Source organism: Notolepis coatsorum (assembly GCF_963971535.1).
Source record: "Notolepis coatsorum genome assembly, chromosome: 9".
Lineage (NCBI taxonomy): Eukaryota > Metazoa > Chordata > Actinopteri > Aulopiformes > Paralepididae > Notolepis > Notolepis coatsorum.
The window spans coordinates 40255932-40270593 of record NC_140173.1 but is presented as its reverse complement, the minus strand read 5'-3'; the positions used below and the strand labels follow the sequence as shown (position 1 = coordinate 40270593).

Genomic DNA, 14662 nt, shown 5'->3' with positions numbered 1-14662 from the left:
GTATGTACCCTCTCATGGTCCCCGTATGTACCCTCTCATGGTCCCTGTATGTACCCTCTCATGGTCCCTGTATGTACCCTCTCATGGTCCCTGTATGTACCCTCTCATGGTCCCTGTATGTACCCTCTCATGGTCCCCGTATGTACCCTCTCATGGTCCCTGTATGTACCCTCTCATGGTCCCTGTATGTACCCTCTCATGGTCCCTGTATGTACCCTCTCATGGTCCCTGTATGTACCCTCTCATGGTCCCTGTATGTACCCTCTCATGGTCCCTGTATGTACCCTCTCATGGTCCCTGTATGTACCCTCAGTGTTGGGCAAGTTACTTTTAAAAAGTAACTAGTTACAGTTACCAGTTACTTCTTCCAAAAAGTAACTAAATTACTTACTCAGTTACAAATTATAAAAGTAACTAGTTACTTCAGAAAGTAACTATTGTGTTACTTTCAAGATTTTTTTTTTTACATAAACAACATACACAAATCTAAACTATTTTAATGTTGCTGTGGGACAAAGTGAGACTAGCCTCCAATCAAATGCCATGTATGTAGATATTATAATTACTATGTTTATATAGTGGATCATACAAATACAAACACAATAGATGTTTTGGAACTTTTGATATATATTGCCCCTCAACAGGCCACAACTGGGCAACATTAAATTATGCTTGTTAAGCACTATACCAAAAATAAACAACAAATATATACTACTGATTGATTGAACATTTTAATTAACAGATTGCAGAATGGGTACAATACAGTACGGCTCAATACACACAATTGTTAAGGGGATGCAGATCAGAGAAAGACTTTCGTCTTGTTTACATCAGGGTCCCCCATTTTCAATTCATGACATTTATGACATACACAACATACAGATATAAGAATCTAATCTAATCATCTAAACTAATCTAATCATGACATTTAAGACATGCACATACAGATATATATCTCTGTGCACCAGACTGTGCTATTAAACCAGGAAGTGCAGCACACAATGAGAGTCCGCGCTGGCAGGTGAAAAGATGTGACAGACTGCCTCCTCGTGTATCGGAGGGGACACGTGATGCAAGGCTTCTATCCTCCCTATGACCGACCTGTGGGGGGCTATGCGAGCAACGTTCAAGACAGGGGAGGGGAGAATTGGCACAGCGAAATTGGGATGGGAGAAAAATAGAAAAAGAGGAGAAAAAAAAGTGGATCAAAAACAAAATGTGTAGGGAAAACTGCAACAATGAACACGTGTTCTTTTAGTTCCTCACAGAAAATGAGCCAAGGCCAACAAGTCTCACGTAAGAAAAATGGGTTAAACAGACCTGAACACCACACAAGGGTTAAACAGACCTGAACACCACACAAGGGTTAAACAGACCTGAACACCACACAAGGGTTGATGTAGTGAACATACAGTGGGCTCCCATGACATCCATTCAAATCCCACTGTTAAGCTTAAAAATGCCATCAATTTGAAAATATGGATTTTCCTAACTCCTGAAAAGGTGCATTTTTTAACACAGGGTTTTCATCTCATAGCATCATATTACACTGTAAAATAAATCACAAGTTCAACTCAACTTATTCCAGTAACCTTGGCTTTCTTGAGTTCAATCAACTAAGTGTGGAGTGATATTTTAGATCCACACCCTCTTCTATTTATTTGATATTTGATTATTTGATTTCAGTATGCGGTGTAAAACAATGGAATTCTCTATAGAAGGATTTAAAGAGTTGTATAAATACCTTTCAGTTCAAGAGAAGAAAGAACAGGTGGAACTGTGCATTACCATGAACGAAAGTACGGAACAAATACAAATGAAATTAAGTTATTATAATTCAAAAAGCCCAATACAGCAAGACCACATAGAAACGTTGAGACAAGTTGGGGTTTTCTTTTCTTGTATCTTAAATTTTTTTTCTTCTGTGTTCTGTTCTGTTCTGTGTTCTCTGTGCGATATAAGAAAAACAGTTGGACGAGCGAATCGAAAGCCCTGAGAGACGTATTGATTCCAGTGATCTGTGGTCTCTGGAGGATGTGTTCAGATGCGACATTTTGGGAAACCAGCTTACCGTCTTCTCCAGAGGCTAAGAAGCCGGTTAGCCTAGGCATTGTCCAACTAACACCTCTCCCGAAGGCTAACCAGCCATGTCCGCTTCCATTCATTGTGCTAAGCTAAGCTAACGTGAAGCCAGATAGCTTTCTACTGAACACACAGAGAGGAAACTGGTATCTATCTTCTTGTCTCTCTCTGGAGAAGACGGTAAACTGATTTCACAAAATGTTGGCGTGTTCCTTTAAGTGGCTGGATGATGGATATCTTGTGGTTGTTGTAACAGATTTCTTGTGGTTGTTGTAACAGATATCTTGTGGTTGTTGATACAGATATCTTGTGGTTGTTGTAACAGATATCTTGTGGTTGTTGATACAGATATCTTGTGGTTGTTGTAACAGATACCTCCAGGTGCGTAGCGGAGAAGAAGTACACAGAGCAGCAGGCCAAGAAGCTCTTCCCTCAGGTCTTCATCCCTGTGTGCAACCCTGATGGCACCTACAGCGAGGTAATGGAGGTCAACACCTCAACCATGTTCCTCCTGCCCATACCTGTACCCTGTTCCCCCTGCCTGTACCTGTACCTCCTGCCCATACCTCCTGCCCATACCTCCTGCCCATACCTGTACCTCCTGCCCATACCTGTACCCTGTTCCCCCTGCCCATACCTGTACCTCCTGCCCATACCTGTACCCTGTTCCCCCTGCCCATACCTGTTCCCCCTGCCAATACCTGTACCTCCTGCCCATACCTGTACCTCCTGCCCATACCTGTACCTCCTGCCCATACCTGTACCCCCTGCCCATACCTGTACCTCCTGCCCATACCTGTACCCCCTGCCCATACCTGTACCCCCTGCCCATACCTGTACCTCCTGCCCATACCTGTACCCTGTTCCCCCTGCCCATACCTGTACCTCCTGCCCATACCTGTACCCTGTTCCCCCTGCCCATACCTGTTCCCCCTGCCAATACCTGTACCTCCTGCCCATACCTGTACCTCCTGCCCATACCTGTACCTCCTGCCCATACCTGTACCCCCTGCCCATACCTGTACCTCCTGCCCATACCTGTACCTCCTGCCTGTACCTGTACCCCCTGCCCATACCTGTACCCTGTTCCCCCTGCCCATACCTGTACCTCCTGCCCATACCTGTACCTCCTGCCCATACCTGTACCCTGTTCCCCCTGCCCATACCTGTTCCCCCTGCCAATACCTGTACCTCCTGCCCATACCTGTACCTCCTGCCCATACCTGTACCTCCTGCCCATACCTGTACCTCCTGCCCATACCTGTACCTCCTGCCTGTACCTGTACCCCCTGCCCATACCTGTACCTCCTGCCCATACCTGTACCTCCTGCCCATACCTGTACCTCCTGCCCATACCTGTACCCCCTGCCCATACCTGTACCTCCTGCCCATACCTGTACCTCCTGCCTGTACCTGTACCCCCTGCCCATACCTGTACCCTGTTCCCCCTGCCCATACCTGTACCTCCTGCCTGTACCTGTACCCCCTGCCCATACCGGTACCCTGTTCCCCCTGCCCATACCTGTACCTCCTGCCCATACCTGTACCTCCTGCCTGTACCTGTACCCCCTGCCTGTTCCTCCTGCCCATACCTGTACCTCCTACCTGTTCCCCCTGCCCAAACCTGTTCCTCCTGCCTGTACCTGTACCTCCTGCCCATACCTGTACCTCCTGCCCATACCTGTACCCCTGCCCTTACATGTACCCCCTGCCCATACCTGTACCTCCTGCCTGTACCTCCTGCCTGTACCTCCTGCCCATACCTGTACCTCCTGCCCATACCTGTACCTCCTGCCCATACCTGTACCTCCTGCCCATACCTGTACCCCCTGCCCATACCTGTACCTCCTGCCCATACCTGTACCCCCTGCCCATACCTGTACCCCCTGCCCATACCTGTACCTCCTGCCCATACCTGTACCCTGTTCCCCCTGCCCATACCTGTACCTCCTGCCCATACCTGTACCCTGTTCCCCCTGCCCATACCTGTTCCCCCTGCCAATACCTGTACCTCCTGCCCATACCTGTACCTCCTGCCCATACCTGTACCTCCTGCCCATACCTGTACCCCCTGCCCATACCTGTACCTCCTGCCCATACCTGTACCTCCTGCCTGTACCTGTACCCCCTGCCCATACCTGTACCCTGTTCCTTCTGCCCATACCTGTACCTCCTGCCCATACCTGTACCTCCTGCCCATACCTGTACCCTGTTCCCCCTGCCCATACCTGTTCCCCCTGCCAATACCTGTACCTCCTGCCCATACCTGTACCTCCTGCCCATACCTGTACCTCCTGCCCATACCTGTACCTCCTGCCCATACCTGTACCTCCTGCCTGTACCTGTACCCCCTGCCCATACCTGTACCTCCTGCCCATACCTGTACCTCCTGCCCATACCTGTACCTCCTGCCCATACCTGTACCCCCTGCCCATACCTGTACCTCCTGCCCATACCTGTACCTCCTGCCTGTACCTGTACCCCCTGCCCATACCTGTACCCTGTTCCCCCTGCCCATACCTGTACCTCCTGCCTGTACCTGTACCCCCTGCCCATACCTGTACCCTGTTCCCCCTGCCCATACCTGTACCTCCTGCCCATACCTGTACCTCCTGCCTGTACCTGTACCCCCTGCCTGTTCCTCCTGCCCATACCTGTACCTCCTACCTGTTCCCCCTGCCCAAACCTGTTCCTCCTGCCTGTACCTGTACCTCCTGCCCATACCTGTACCTCCTGCCCATACCTGTACCCCTGCCCTTACATGTACCCCCTGCCCATACCTGTACCTCCTGCCTGTACCTCCTGCCCATACCTGTACCTCCTGCCCCTACCTGTACCCCCTGCCCCTACCTGTACCCCCTGCCCATACCTGTACCCCTGCCCATACCTGTACCTCCTGCCCATACCTGTACCTCCTGCCTGTACCTGTACCTCCTGCCCATATCTGTACCTCCTGCCCATACCTGTACCTCCTGCCTGTACCTGTACCCCCTGCCCATACCTGTACCCTGTTCCCCCTGCCCATACCTGTACCTCCTGCCCATACCTGTACCTCCTGCCCATACCTGTACCCTGTTCCCCCTGCCCATACCTGTTCCCCCTGCCAATACCTGTACCTCCTGCCCATACCTGTACCTCCTGCCCATACCTGTACCTCCTGCCCATACCTGTACCTCCTGCCCATACCTGTACCTCCTGCCTGTACCTGTACCCCCTGCCCATACCTGTACCTCCTGCCCATACCTGTACCTCCTGCCCATACCTGTACCTCCTGCCCATACCTGTACCCCCTGCCCATACCTGTACCTCCTGCCCATACCTGTACCTCCTGCCTGTACCTGTACCCCCTGCCCATACCTGTACCCTGTTCCCCCTGCCCATACCTGTACCTCCTGCCCATACCTGTACCTCCTGCCTGTACCTGTACCCCCTGCCTGTTCCTCCTGCCCATACCTGTACCTCCTACCTGTTCCCCCTGCCCAAACCTGTTCCTCCTGCCTGTACCTGTACCTCCTGCCCATACCTGTACCCCTGCCCTTACATGTACCCCCTGCCCATACCTGTACCTCCTGCCTGTACCTCCTGCCTGTACCTCCTGCCCATACCTGTACCTCCTGCCCCTACCTGTACCCCCTGTCCCTACCTGTACCCCCTGCCCATACCTGTACCCCTGCCCATACCTGTACCTCCTGCCCATACCTGTACCTCCTGCCTGTACCTGTACCTCCTGCCCATACCTGTACCTCCTGCCCATACCTGTACCCCTGCCCATACCTGTACCTCCTGCCCATACCTATACCCCCTGCCCATACCTGTACCTCCTGCCTGTACCTGTACCTCCTGCCCATACCTGTACCTCCTGCCTGTACCTGTACCTCCTGCCCATTCCTGTACCCTGTACCCCCTGCCCATACCTGTACCCCCTGCCTGTACCTGTACCTCCCTACACAGGACACGCACCGATTGTTATACGATAAGATAAGGATAAGATCAGATATTCCTTTATGGATCCCCTTGGGGAAATTCGGGCATCATAGCAGCATGGGGGAGGGGAGAGGGAGGGGAGGTGCAGGTATGGGCAGGGTAAACAATAGAATTAACTCTGAATATGAAAATATGTAAACTGTGCAGATGAGGGTCTGTATGCCCTATCGGTTATAATTAGGGCTGTCAGTTTATCACGTTAATTAGATTAATTAATTACACAGCAAATTATCGCGTTATGAAAATTAACTCAAAATGTATTTTTTTTTTTTTAAATAATAATAATATTTTTTTTGTATCTCATTCATTCCATACGAATGTAGAATACATATTTACAGACTTCTTTTTTTTAATATGGTCCATTTGCATGTTCTTGGTATCTGATTCTAGGGACATCTATGGATCTCAGGGAATGTATTCCCAGTGTCAGAAATACTGTGGGCTAGATCCACAAAGAATGGATTGCACGGTGCAAGTTGCACCCTTACTTACAATTCATTATGAATTGAAAATGGGGACCCTGATGTAAACAAGACGAAAGTCTTTTTCTGGTCTGCATCCCCTTAACAATTGTGTGTATTGAGCCGTACTGTATTGTACCCATTCTGCAATCTGTTAATAACATTTTCATTCAATCAATCAATCTGCGCTGTGATTGATTGAATGAAAATTTTATTTTGAGTAAATTGTAATGAACCAAATGAGAATATCAATAATTTTTTTTTTATCTTTGACTGTGAATAACACTATGCTCAAATTGACCAGATCTGAAAAATCTAAGCAAATTAATAGATGGAAGATGATTAAACAGAAGGTTTTGTAGATACAGTACTGAATTCTGCCAATCCGGACACATGCCATTTGAAATATGATCATAGAATATAGAATATCAGGCATAAAATGGTTATGCGATTAAAATGCGATTAATTAGATTAATTAATTACAAATCCTGTAATTAATTAGATACATTTTTGTAATCACCTGACAGCACTAGTTATAATATATGTTACAATAAAAAATGCAAAGTTGTCTCTCTATATAAAAACTACTTTCACCGCTACTAGTTAGTAAAAACTATTTGTCTGGTGAAATTCGGTGTCCGCTACACTGTAAACCCAGCAGTTTGTGGAATTGACGACATGGTTAGTTGGTTAGATTGTGGGGCGATAGTGGCTCAGGAGGTAGAGCGGTCGTCTGGTAATCCCGAGGTTCCCGGTTCGATTCCCCCTCCTCCCAGGCAGGGTGTCGATGTGTCCTTGAGCAAGACACTTAACCCCTAATTGCTCCCAATCAGCAGGTTGGCACCTTGCATGGTCGCCTCCGCCGTCGGTGTGAGAATGTGTGAGTGAATGAGTGAATGGGTGAGTGAATGAGTGAATGGGTGAGTGAATGGGTGAATGGATGAGTGAATGCGTGAGTGAATGGGTGAGTGAATGGGTGAGTGAATGGGTGAATATGTGAGTGAATGAGTGAATGGGTGAGTGAATGGGTGAATATGTGAGTGAATGGGCGAGTGAATGGGTGAGTGAATGGGTGAATGGGTGAGCGAATGGGTGAGTGCATGGGTGAATGGATGAGTGAATGGATGAATGGGTGAGTGAATGGATGAATGGGTGAGCGAATGGGTGAATGGATGAGCGAATGGGTGAGTGCATGGGTGAATGGATGAGTGAATGGATGAATGGGTGAGTGAATGGGTGAATGGGTGAGTGAATGGGTGAATGAATGGGTGAGCGAATGGGTGAGCGAATGGGTAAAATGTGAGGAACAAATTGTAAAGTTCTTTGGACTATATAAATGCACCATTTCCCATTGTAGTTGTGTTGTGATGCTGACCCCAGCACTGTGTCCATGACAGGTGCAGTGTCACAGCTACACAGGGTATTGCTGGTGTGTCACTCCCAACGGCCGTCCAATCAGTGGCTCCGCAGTGGCCAATAAGAAACCTCGCTGCCAAGGTATGTACATACAACCCCCTTTCACTCTGGGGTTAGAATGACAGCTGGGCAGAACGGTCAATTCACTCCGATTGATTATCTACAACATTAACTGTTGTGTATTGACATTCTAAGTTTTCCCCTTATTAGAAACCGTCACGCCCCCTGCTAATAAGTACGGCCGTCATTGTAATCACCTGTGTTGGGTTTTCCACTAAAGAGCTGTCAACTGGAATTTACCCTTGTCTCGTGTCTCCTCATTATTATATGTTATACTAAATAACCAGATGAGTATACAACAAAACTGGCGACGAGGATAATACGGATCTCACGTTGTGTTTGTTATTGTCGGCAATAGTCCGCATCTGACGTGTTTGTTTGTTTTTGCGAGTGTGCAGCGCGACGTCGGGGCTGCGGTAACTTGGCAACGGTGCATACTGCTGTGTTGACACTGTTGCGGGCGGAGTAAAGAGACAGAAAAAAAGGTGAAATCTCCGCGATGGGAAGGAGACTGAGTAAATGAGGAGGGGCGGATGGTGCCAGATCCAAAGGCAGTAACTCAAACGAAACAAGGAAAGGACTAATTGCAAGAAGATGGCTGCACTGTTTGGACATATTGGACCATTCGAGGAGACAGAACAATGGAGTTCTTACACCGAGAGGTTTGAGTATTTTGCACTTGCTAATAAGATTGAAGAGGATATCATAGTACCTACATTCTTAAGTGTTATGGGAGCAAAAACGTATAACCTACTGCGCAGTCTGGTGCAACCGGCGAAGTCAGGGGACAAGTCCTATGAAGACATAGTGGGAATATTAAAAGATCACTACTCTCCTAAGCCACTGGTCATTGCAGAGCGTTTCAGGTTCCATAAAAGGAACCAAGAAGAGGGTGAATCTGTTTCACAGTTTGTAGCTGTACTTAAACGCCTGTCTGAATATTGTGAATTTGGTATTTCACTCAATGACACCATACGTGACAGACTGGTGTGTGGTCTACGCAGTGAGTCTATTCAGAAACGACTACTGAGTGAAGCTAACCTGAGACTGGAAAAGGCCATAGAGATAAGTACGTCAATGGAAATGGCTGCCCGAGAAGCACAGCAGCTAAGTCTATCAGCCCAAGTGCACAAGTTGTCTTTTGAGGACAAGAAGACAACAGCTGGCAAGCCATGCTACCGCTGTGGGAGAATGGGGCATCAGCCATCAGAGTGTTGGTGTAAAGACGTAGACTGCAGAAACTGTGGTATAAAAGGCCATATCGAACGTGCTTGTGGTAATAGAAAGACCCAGACATACAAACAGCACACAGAGATGAAGAAAGGTGGTTTCTACAGAAACAAGAAGAAACGTGTGAATAAGATGGAGCACGAACAGGACGAGCAGAGTGACTGTGAGTCTGATGATGATGATGATGATACTGTACATGTGTTATCTGTGCTGGACAGTGATGATGGATACTGGGTCACACCACTGTTGGACAATAAAGCAGTGCGGATGCAAGTGGACACCGGCACACGTGTGTCCATGGTATCAGAGGCTGTTTTCAGAGAGAAGTTCAAGTTCAAGTTTCTTTAATAGTTGTCATACAGAAGTACAGAATACTTTCATACAAAATGCTTCTTACTGTTACGCTCCAGAGACTGTGCTAGACAAGATAGTATCAAATAACATAGTATAGCATGTAAATTAGAAGTAGAAAATGAGGTCACAGTGTTCAGTATAGACATATGTACAATGTTCGATGCAGAATAGACGTAACTGAGTTACCATATAATATAAAATACTATGCAGTGTACTAATGTACAATATTATATAGTGCAAAGCAGAAATGGGATGAGGTACAATTTAGGTACAATTTACAGTAAGGTGTACGAGTTGTAGTGCAATCCTTCATCAATAAATATAAAGTGTGGGGAGTGGGTGCTACAGTGTGTTTGTTTAAAGTGAGTGTGTGCTATAAAGTGTGTTTGTTTAAAGTGAGTGTGTGCGTGTGGATGTGTGTGCTATGTGCGTTTGATGGTTGTTGTTGTGTAGTGTTCATTGTTCGTTAAGCAGCCTGATGGCCTGGGGATAGAAGCTGCAGCACCTGACTCTTCGAGTGAGCAAATTGAAGTTAAGGTCCTACACTGGAGAGGCTGTTCCAGTGTTAGGAGTTGTGAATGTGACAGTGGAACACAACAAGCGGAAGAAGACTCTTCCACTGTACATCATTCGTGGAAACCGTCCAGCTCTGCTAGGACGGCGATGGCTTGAGGAACTCAGACTGAACTGGCAAGAAGTGTTCAGGGTTAAGGATGGAGACACAGGCCCCCTACAGGAGATTTTGAAGAAGCACTCCAAAGTTTTTGGTGGAGACCTTGGTAGCATGAAGGACATTACTGTTAAGCTGACAGTCAAACCAGGAAGCACACCGAGGTGTTTAAAGGCCAGACCTGTTCCGTATGCCATCAAACCCAGGGTAGATGCAGAACTAGACAGATTGGTGGAGAGTGGGGTGTTGGCGCCAGTGAGCACCAGTGAATGGGCCACGCCGATTGTTCCAGTCATGAAGAAGGATGGGGGTCTAAGACTCTGTGGTGATTTTAAAGTCACTGTGAACCCTGTCTTGATTGCAGAACAGTATCCACTACCCCTCATTGATGAACTCTTTTCAGGTTTAGCTGGGGGACAGAAGTTTAGTAAGATAGACTTGTGTCAGGCATATCTCCAGATGCATGTAGATCCAGAGTCACAGGAACTGTTGACCATAGTGACACACAAGGGGCTATTCAGGTACCAGAGGCTTCCTTTTGGGATTACTTCTGCTCCGGCACTTTTCCAAAGAGCAATGGACCAGATCCTAAGTGGGCTACGAGGGGTCCAGTGTTACCTGGATGACCTGCTTATCACAGGACCGGATGAGCAGTCGCACTTAAGGAACCTGGGGGCCACACTACAAAGACTGGAGGAATATGGTCTTAGAGTCCGGGAAGACAAATGCGAGTTTTTCCAACCTTCTGTCGAGTACCTGGGGCACGTGATTGACAGCACTGGACTCCACAAAGCACCGTCAAAGGTGAAGGCTATTGTGGAGGCTCCATCTTCGACGAATGTGAGTCAGTTGAGATCATTCCTTGGCCTGCTGACATACTATGCAAAGTTTGTGCCTGACCTTGCCAATAGGCTGAAACCGCTCCATGAGCTGCTACACAAAGCCCAAACATGGAATTGGACAGACAAATGTGAGGCAGCTTTCAAAGGAGCAAAGACAGCCCTCTCTCAGTCTGAAGCCCTCACCCACTTTGACCCCGCCTTGTCACTTCAGCTGGCGTGTGACGCCTCACCTTATGGTGTGGGTGCAGTAGTATCACACATCATGCCATCAGGGGAAGAGAGACCTATCGCCTTTGCATCACGGACGCTGAGCAAAGCGGAAGGCAATTATGCGCAGATTGAGCGTGAAGCACTGTCTATAGTGTTTGGAATAAAGAAATTTCATCAATATCTCTACGGCAGGAAATTCACGCTACTGACAGACCATCGACCTCTCACCTCTATCTTCGGTCCTCATACAGGCATTCCATCGCTTGCGGCCAGTCGTATGCAGCGATGGGCTTTGTTGCTGTCTGCCCACCGGTATGACATTAGGTATAGGAAGTCGGATCAGCACGGGAATGCTGACGGGCTCTTGAGGCTCCCGTTGCCTGTCACCCATAATCGGACACCACAAGCGGAGATCTTCTACTTCAAGGAAGTGGCCGCTGCTCCAGTGACCTCAACTCATGTGAAGAAACACACACACACGGACCCGGTCATGTCTGAGGTTATGGACATCGTCACTCGTGGAAGGGGAGGGGAGATGACACCAAGCTTGAAGCCTTACCTGGTGAGACGAAACGAGTTATCGGTCCAGTCTGGATGCCTATTGTGGGGCTATCGGGTCATTATTCCCCCACCACTGAGAGGGAAAGTGCTTGACGAGCTCCACTCTGGACACTGTGGGGTCGTGCGTATGAAGGAAATTGCATGCAGCTATTTCTGGTGGCCAGGCCTGGATGCAGCTATAGAGGAGAAAGCAAAGTCATGTTCTGCCTGCCAGAGAGTGAGAAACCTCCCACAGCTGGCTCCATTACATCCGTGGGACTGGCCTGAAGAACCATGGCAAAGAGTCCACATAGACTTTGCTGGACCATTGGAGAACCACATGTTCTTAATCGTAGTCGACGCTCATAGCAAATGGCCTGAGGTTGTCGTCATGATGGGCACCTCCTCTATGGACCATCGAAGAGCTAAGGTCTATCTTCAGCCGCTTTGGTCTACCACAACAGCTGGTTAGTGATAACGGCCCACAACTAGTGTCTGAAGAGTTCAAGACATTCATGGAGGAGAATGGTATTCAGCACATCAAGTCTGCACCCTATCACCCTGCTACCAATGGGCTCGCTGAAAGGTTTGTACAGACCATGAAGCAAGCTCTCAAGTCCTCTCAAGGTACACAGTCCATCAACAGGCGCCTCAGTGCTTTTCTGCTGTCATACCGAAACACACCTCATGCTACGACAAAGGTCTCGCCTGCCTCGGCTATGCTCAAGAGACAACTCCGCACTCGACTTGACCTCCTGAGACCCCAAAAGACGAGGGAGATTGTGCATATGCAACAGAGAGCTCAAGTGGAGAGGCAAGCGAAAGCAAAGTTTCGGAGCTTCACAGCTGGAGACCGGGTTCTCGCCCGGAACTATACCAAAGGGGTCAAATGGATGCCTGCAATAGTTGTTGCAAAAACAGGTCCTGTGTCATATACAGTAGAAACCAGGGATAATCTCATCTGGAGAAGACACATCGATCAACTGCTCCACATGGCTGGTTTCCATGATGACTCACCTCAGCCGCCATCCTTTGTTCCAGAGCAGGAGACCTACCAGGAGCAGCATTCATCACCAGAAGAGCCCCAGACGCAACCTGCAAGAGTGGCCCCTGTCCCAGGCACACCTAGGCCTATCCCAGCCATCACTTCTCCCAGACCCGGACTCCTACAGTCCTCCCCAAAAGACAATGAAACTGACTTGCCTACAGGTCGTTACCCCAGTAGAGTCAGACGCCCTCCTGATAGACTAACCCTTACAATTGGGGCAGAATAATCCCCAGGGTTCAGTCTGGGAATTGAGGTAGTCTACCCTCTTTCCCTAGTTCAGGCAAAGGTTACTAACCAATGAAAGTTTAAGTTTAAAAACGGTTTGTTAAGTTAATTATAGAATGAGGAATACCAAACCACAGTGACACTTAGTGTTTTTTTGTTAATGTTTAAGTACTTACTTTTTAGGGGAACCTTCAAAGTTAAGGGGGAGGGATATGTTGTGTATTGACATTCTAAGTTTGCCCCTTATTAGAAACCGTCACGCCCCCTGCTAATAAGTACGGCCGTCATTGTAATCACCTGTGTTGGGTTTTCCACTAAAGAGCTGTCAACTGGAATTTACCCTTGTCTCATGTCTCCTCATTATTATATGTTATACTAAATAACCAGATGAGTATACAACATTAACATTAACAGTATGTATTGATTATCTGCAACATTAACAGTGTACAGTATGTATTGATTATCTACAACATTAACAGTGTACATTATGTATTGATTGTTATCTACAACATTAACAGTGTACAGTATGTATTGATTATCTACAACATTAACAGTGTACTAAACACGTTTCGCAATTATGCCACATCAATGTGGAACGCCCTACCCAAAGCTGTAAAGGAATGTGGATCACTACCCACTTTCAAAACCTCTCTCAAGGGACACCTACGGGAGACTGCAATTCAAAACTGGCCCCTGTAAATATCCTAACCCAACCCCCTCCAATGTACAGTCATTTACCTAGTATGGTTTTGTCAATAGTCCAATGTACAATTTTGTTTGTTTGTACAGTGTCTCCCCCCCCCCCCTCAATGTACAGTTTTGCTTGTTTATACAGTGTGTCTCCCCCACCCCCCCCCCCCCAACCACCTCCAATGTAAATTACCCAGTATGGTTGTCAATATCCCAATGTACCCAACCCCCCCCACCCAACCTCCTCCAATGTACAGTTTCTACGTCAAATGTATATACTCCCTTTTCTTGACTCCTTCTGTATCACAAACAGTACTGTATTTGCAAATCTGGTATGTCATAAATGTATAGATGTAGCAGTACTGACTATCTGTATGTCATGTATGTCATATATGTCCTGATGAATTCAAAATGGGGGACCCTGATGTAAACAAGACGAAAGTCTTTCTCTGGTCTGCATCCCCTTAACAATTGTGTGTATTGAGCTGTACTGTATTGTACCCATTCTGCAATCTGTTAATAAAGTTTTCAATCAATCAATCAATCAATTCAATCAATCAATCAATCAATCAATCAATCAATCAATCAATCAATCAATCAATCAATCATGTATTGATTATCTCTACAACATTAACAGTGTACAGTATGTATTGATTGTTATCTACAACATTAACAGTGTACAGTATGTATTGATTTCAGTGATTTCGTTTCCCACTCCCGGTGACTCCCATTTGTCGCATGTCTTCCCCCTCTTTTCCCGTTCATCCTCTCCTCATCTGTCGGTCATGTCTGACCATGAAAAGCGATAAGCGCAAAAAAATAAATCTTTAAAATACTTTATACTATAATA

General features: G+C 47.2%; 1 protein-coding gene across 1 annotated transcript in view; it reads left to right on the top strand.

The window, feature by feature from the left end:
• smoc2 (SPARC related modular calcium binding 2) overlaps positions 1-14662 on the top strand; it is a gene marked incomplete at its 5' end in the record, with an annotated part of 121479 nt that overhangs the window by 4596 nt on the left and 102221 nt on the right. The window contains 2 exons of the mRNA XM_084321847.1: positions 2454-2560; positions 7925-8024. Of these exons, the coding sequence (XP_084177973.1) occupies positions 2454-2560; positions 7925-8024 (207 nt within the window). The remainder of the gene's footprint in view (positions 1-2453; positions 2561-7924; positions 8025-14662) is intronic.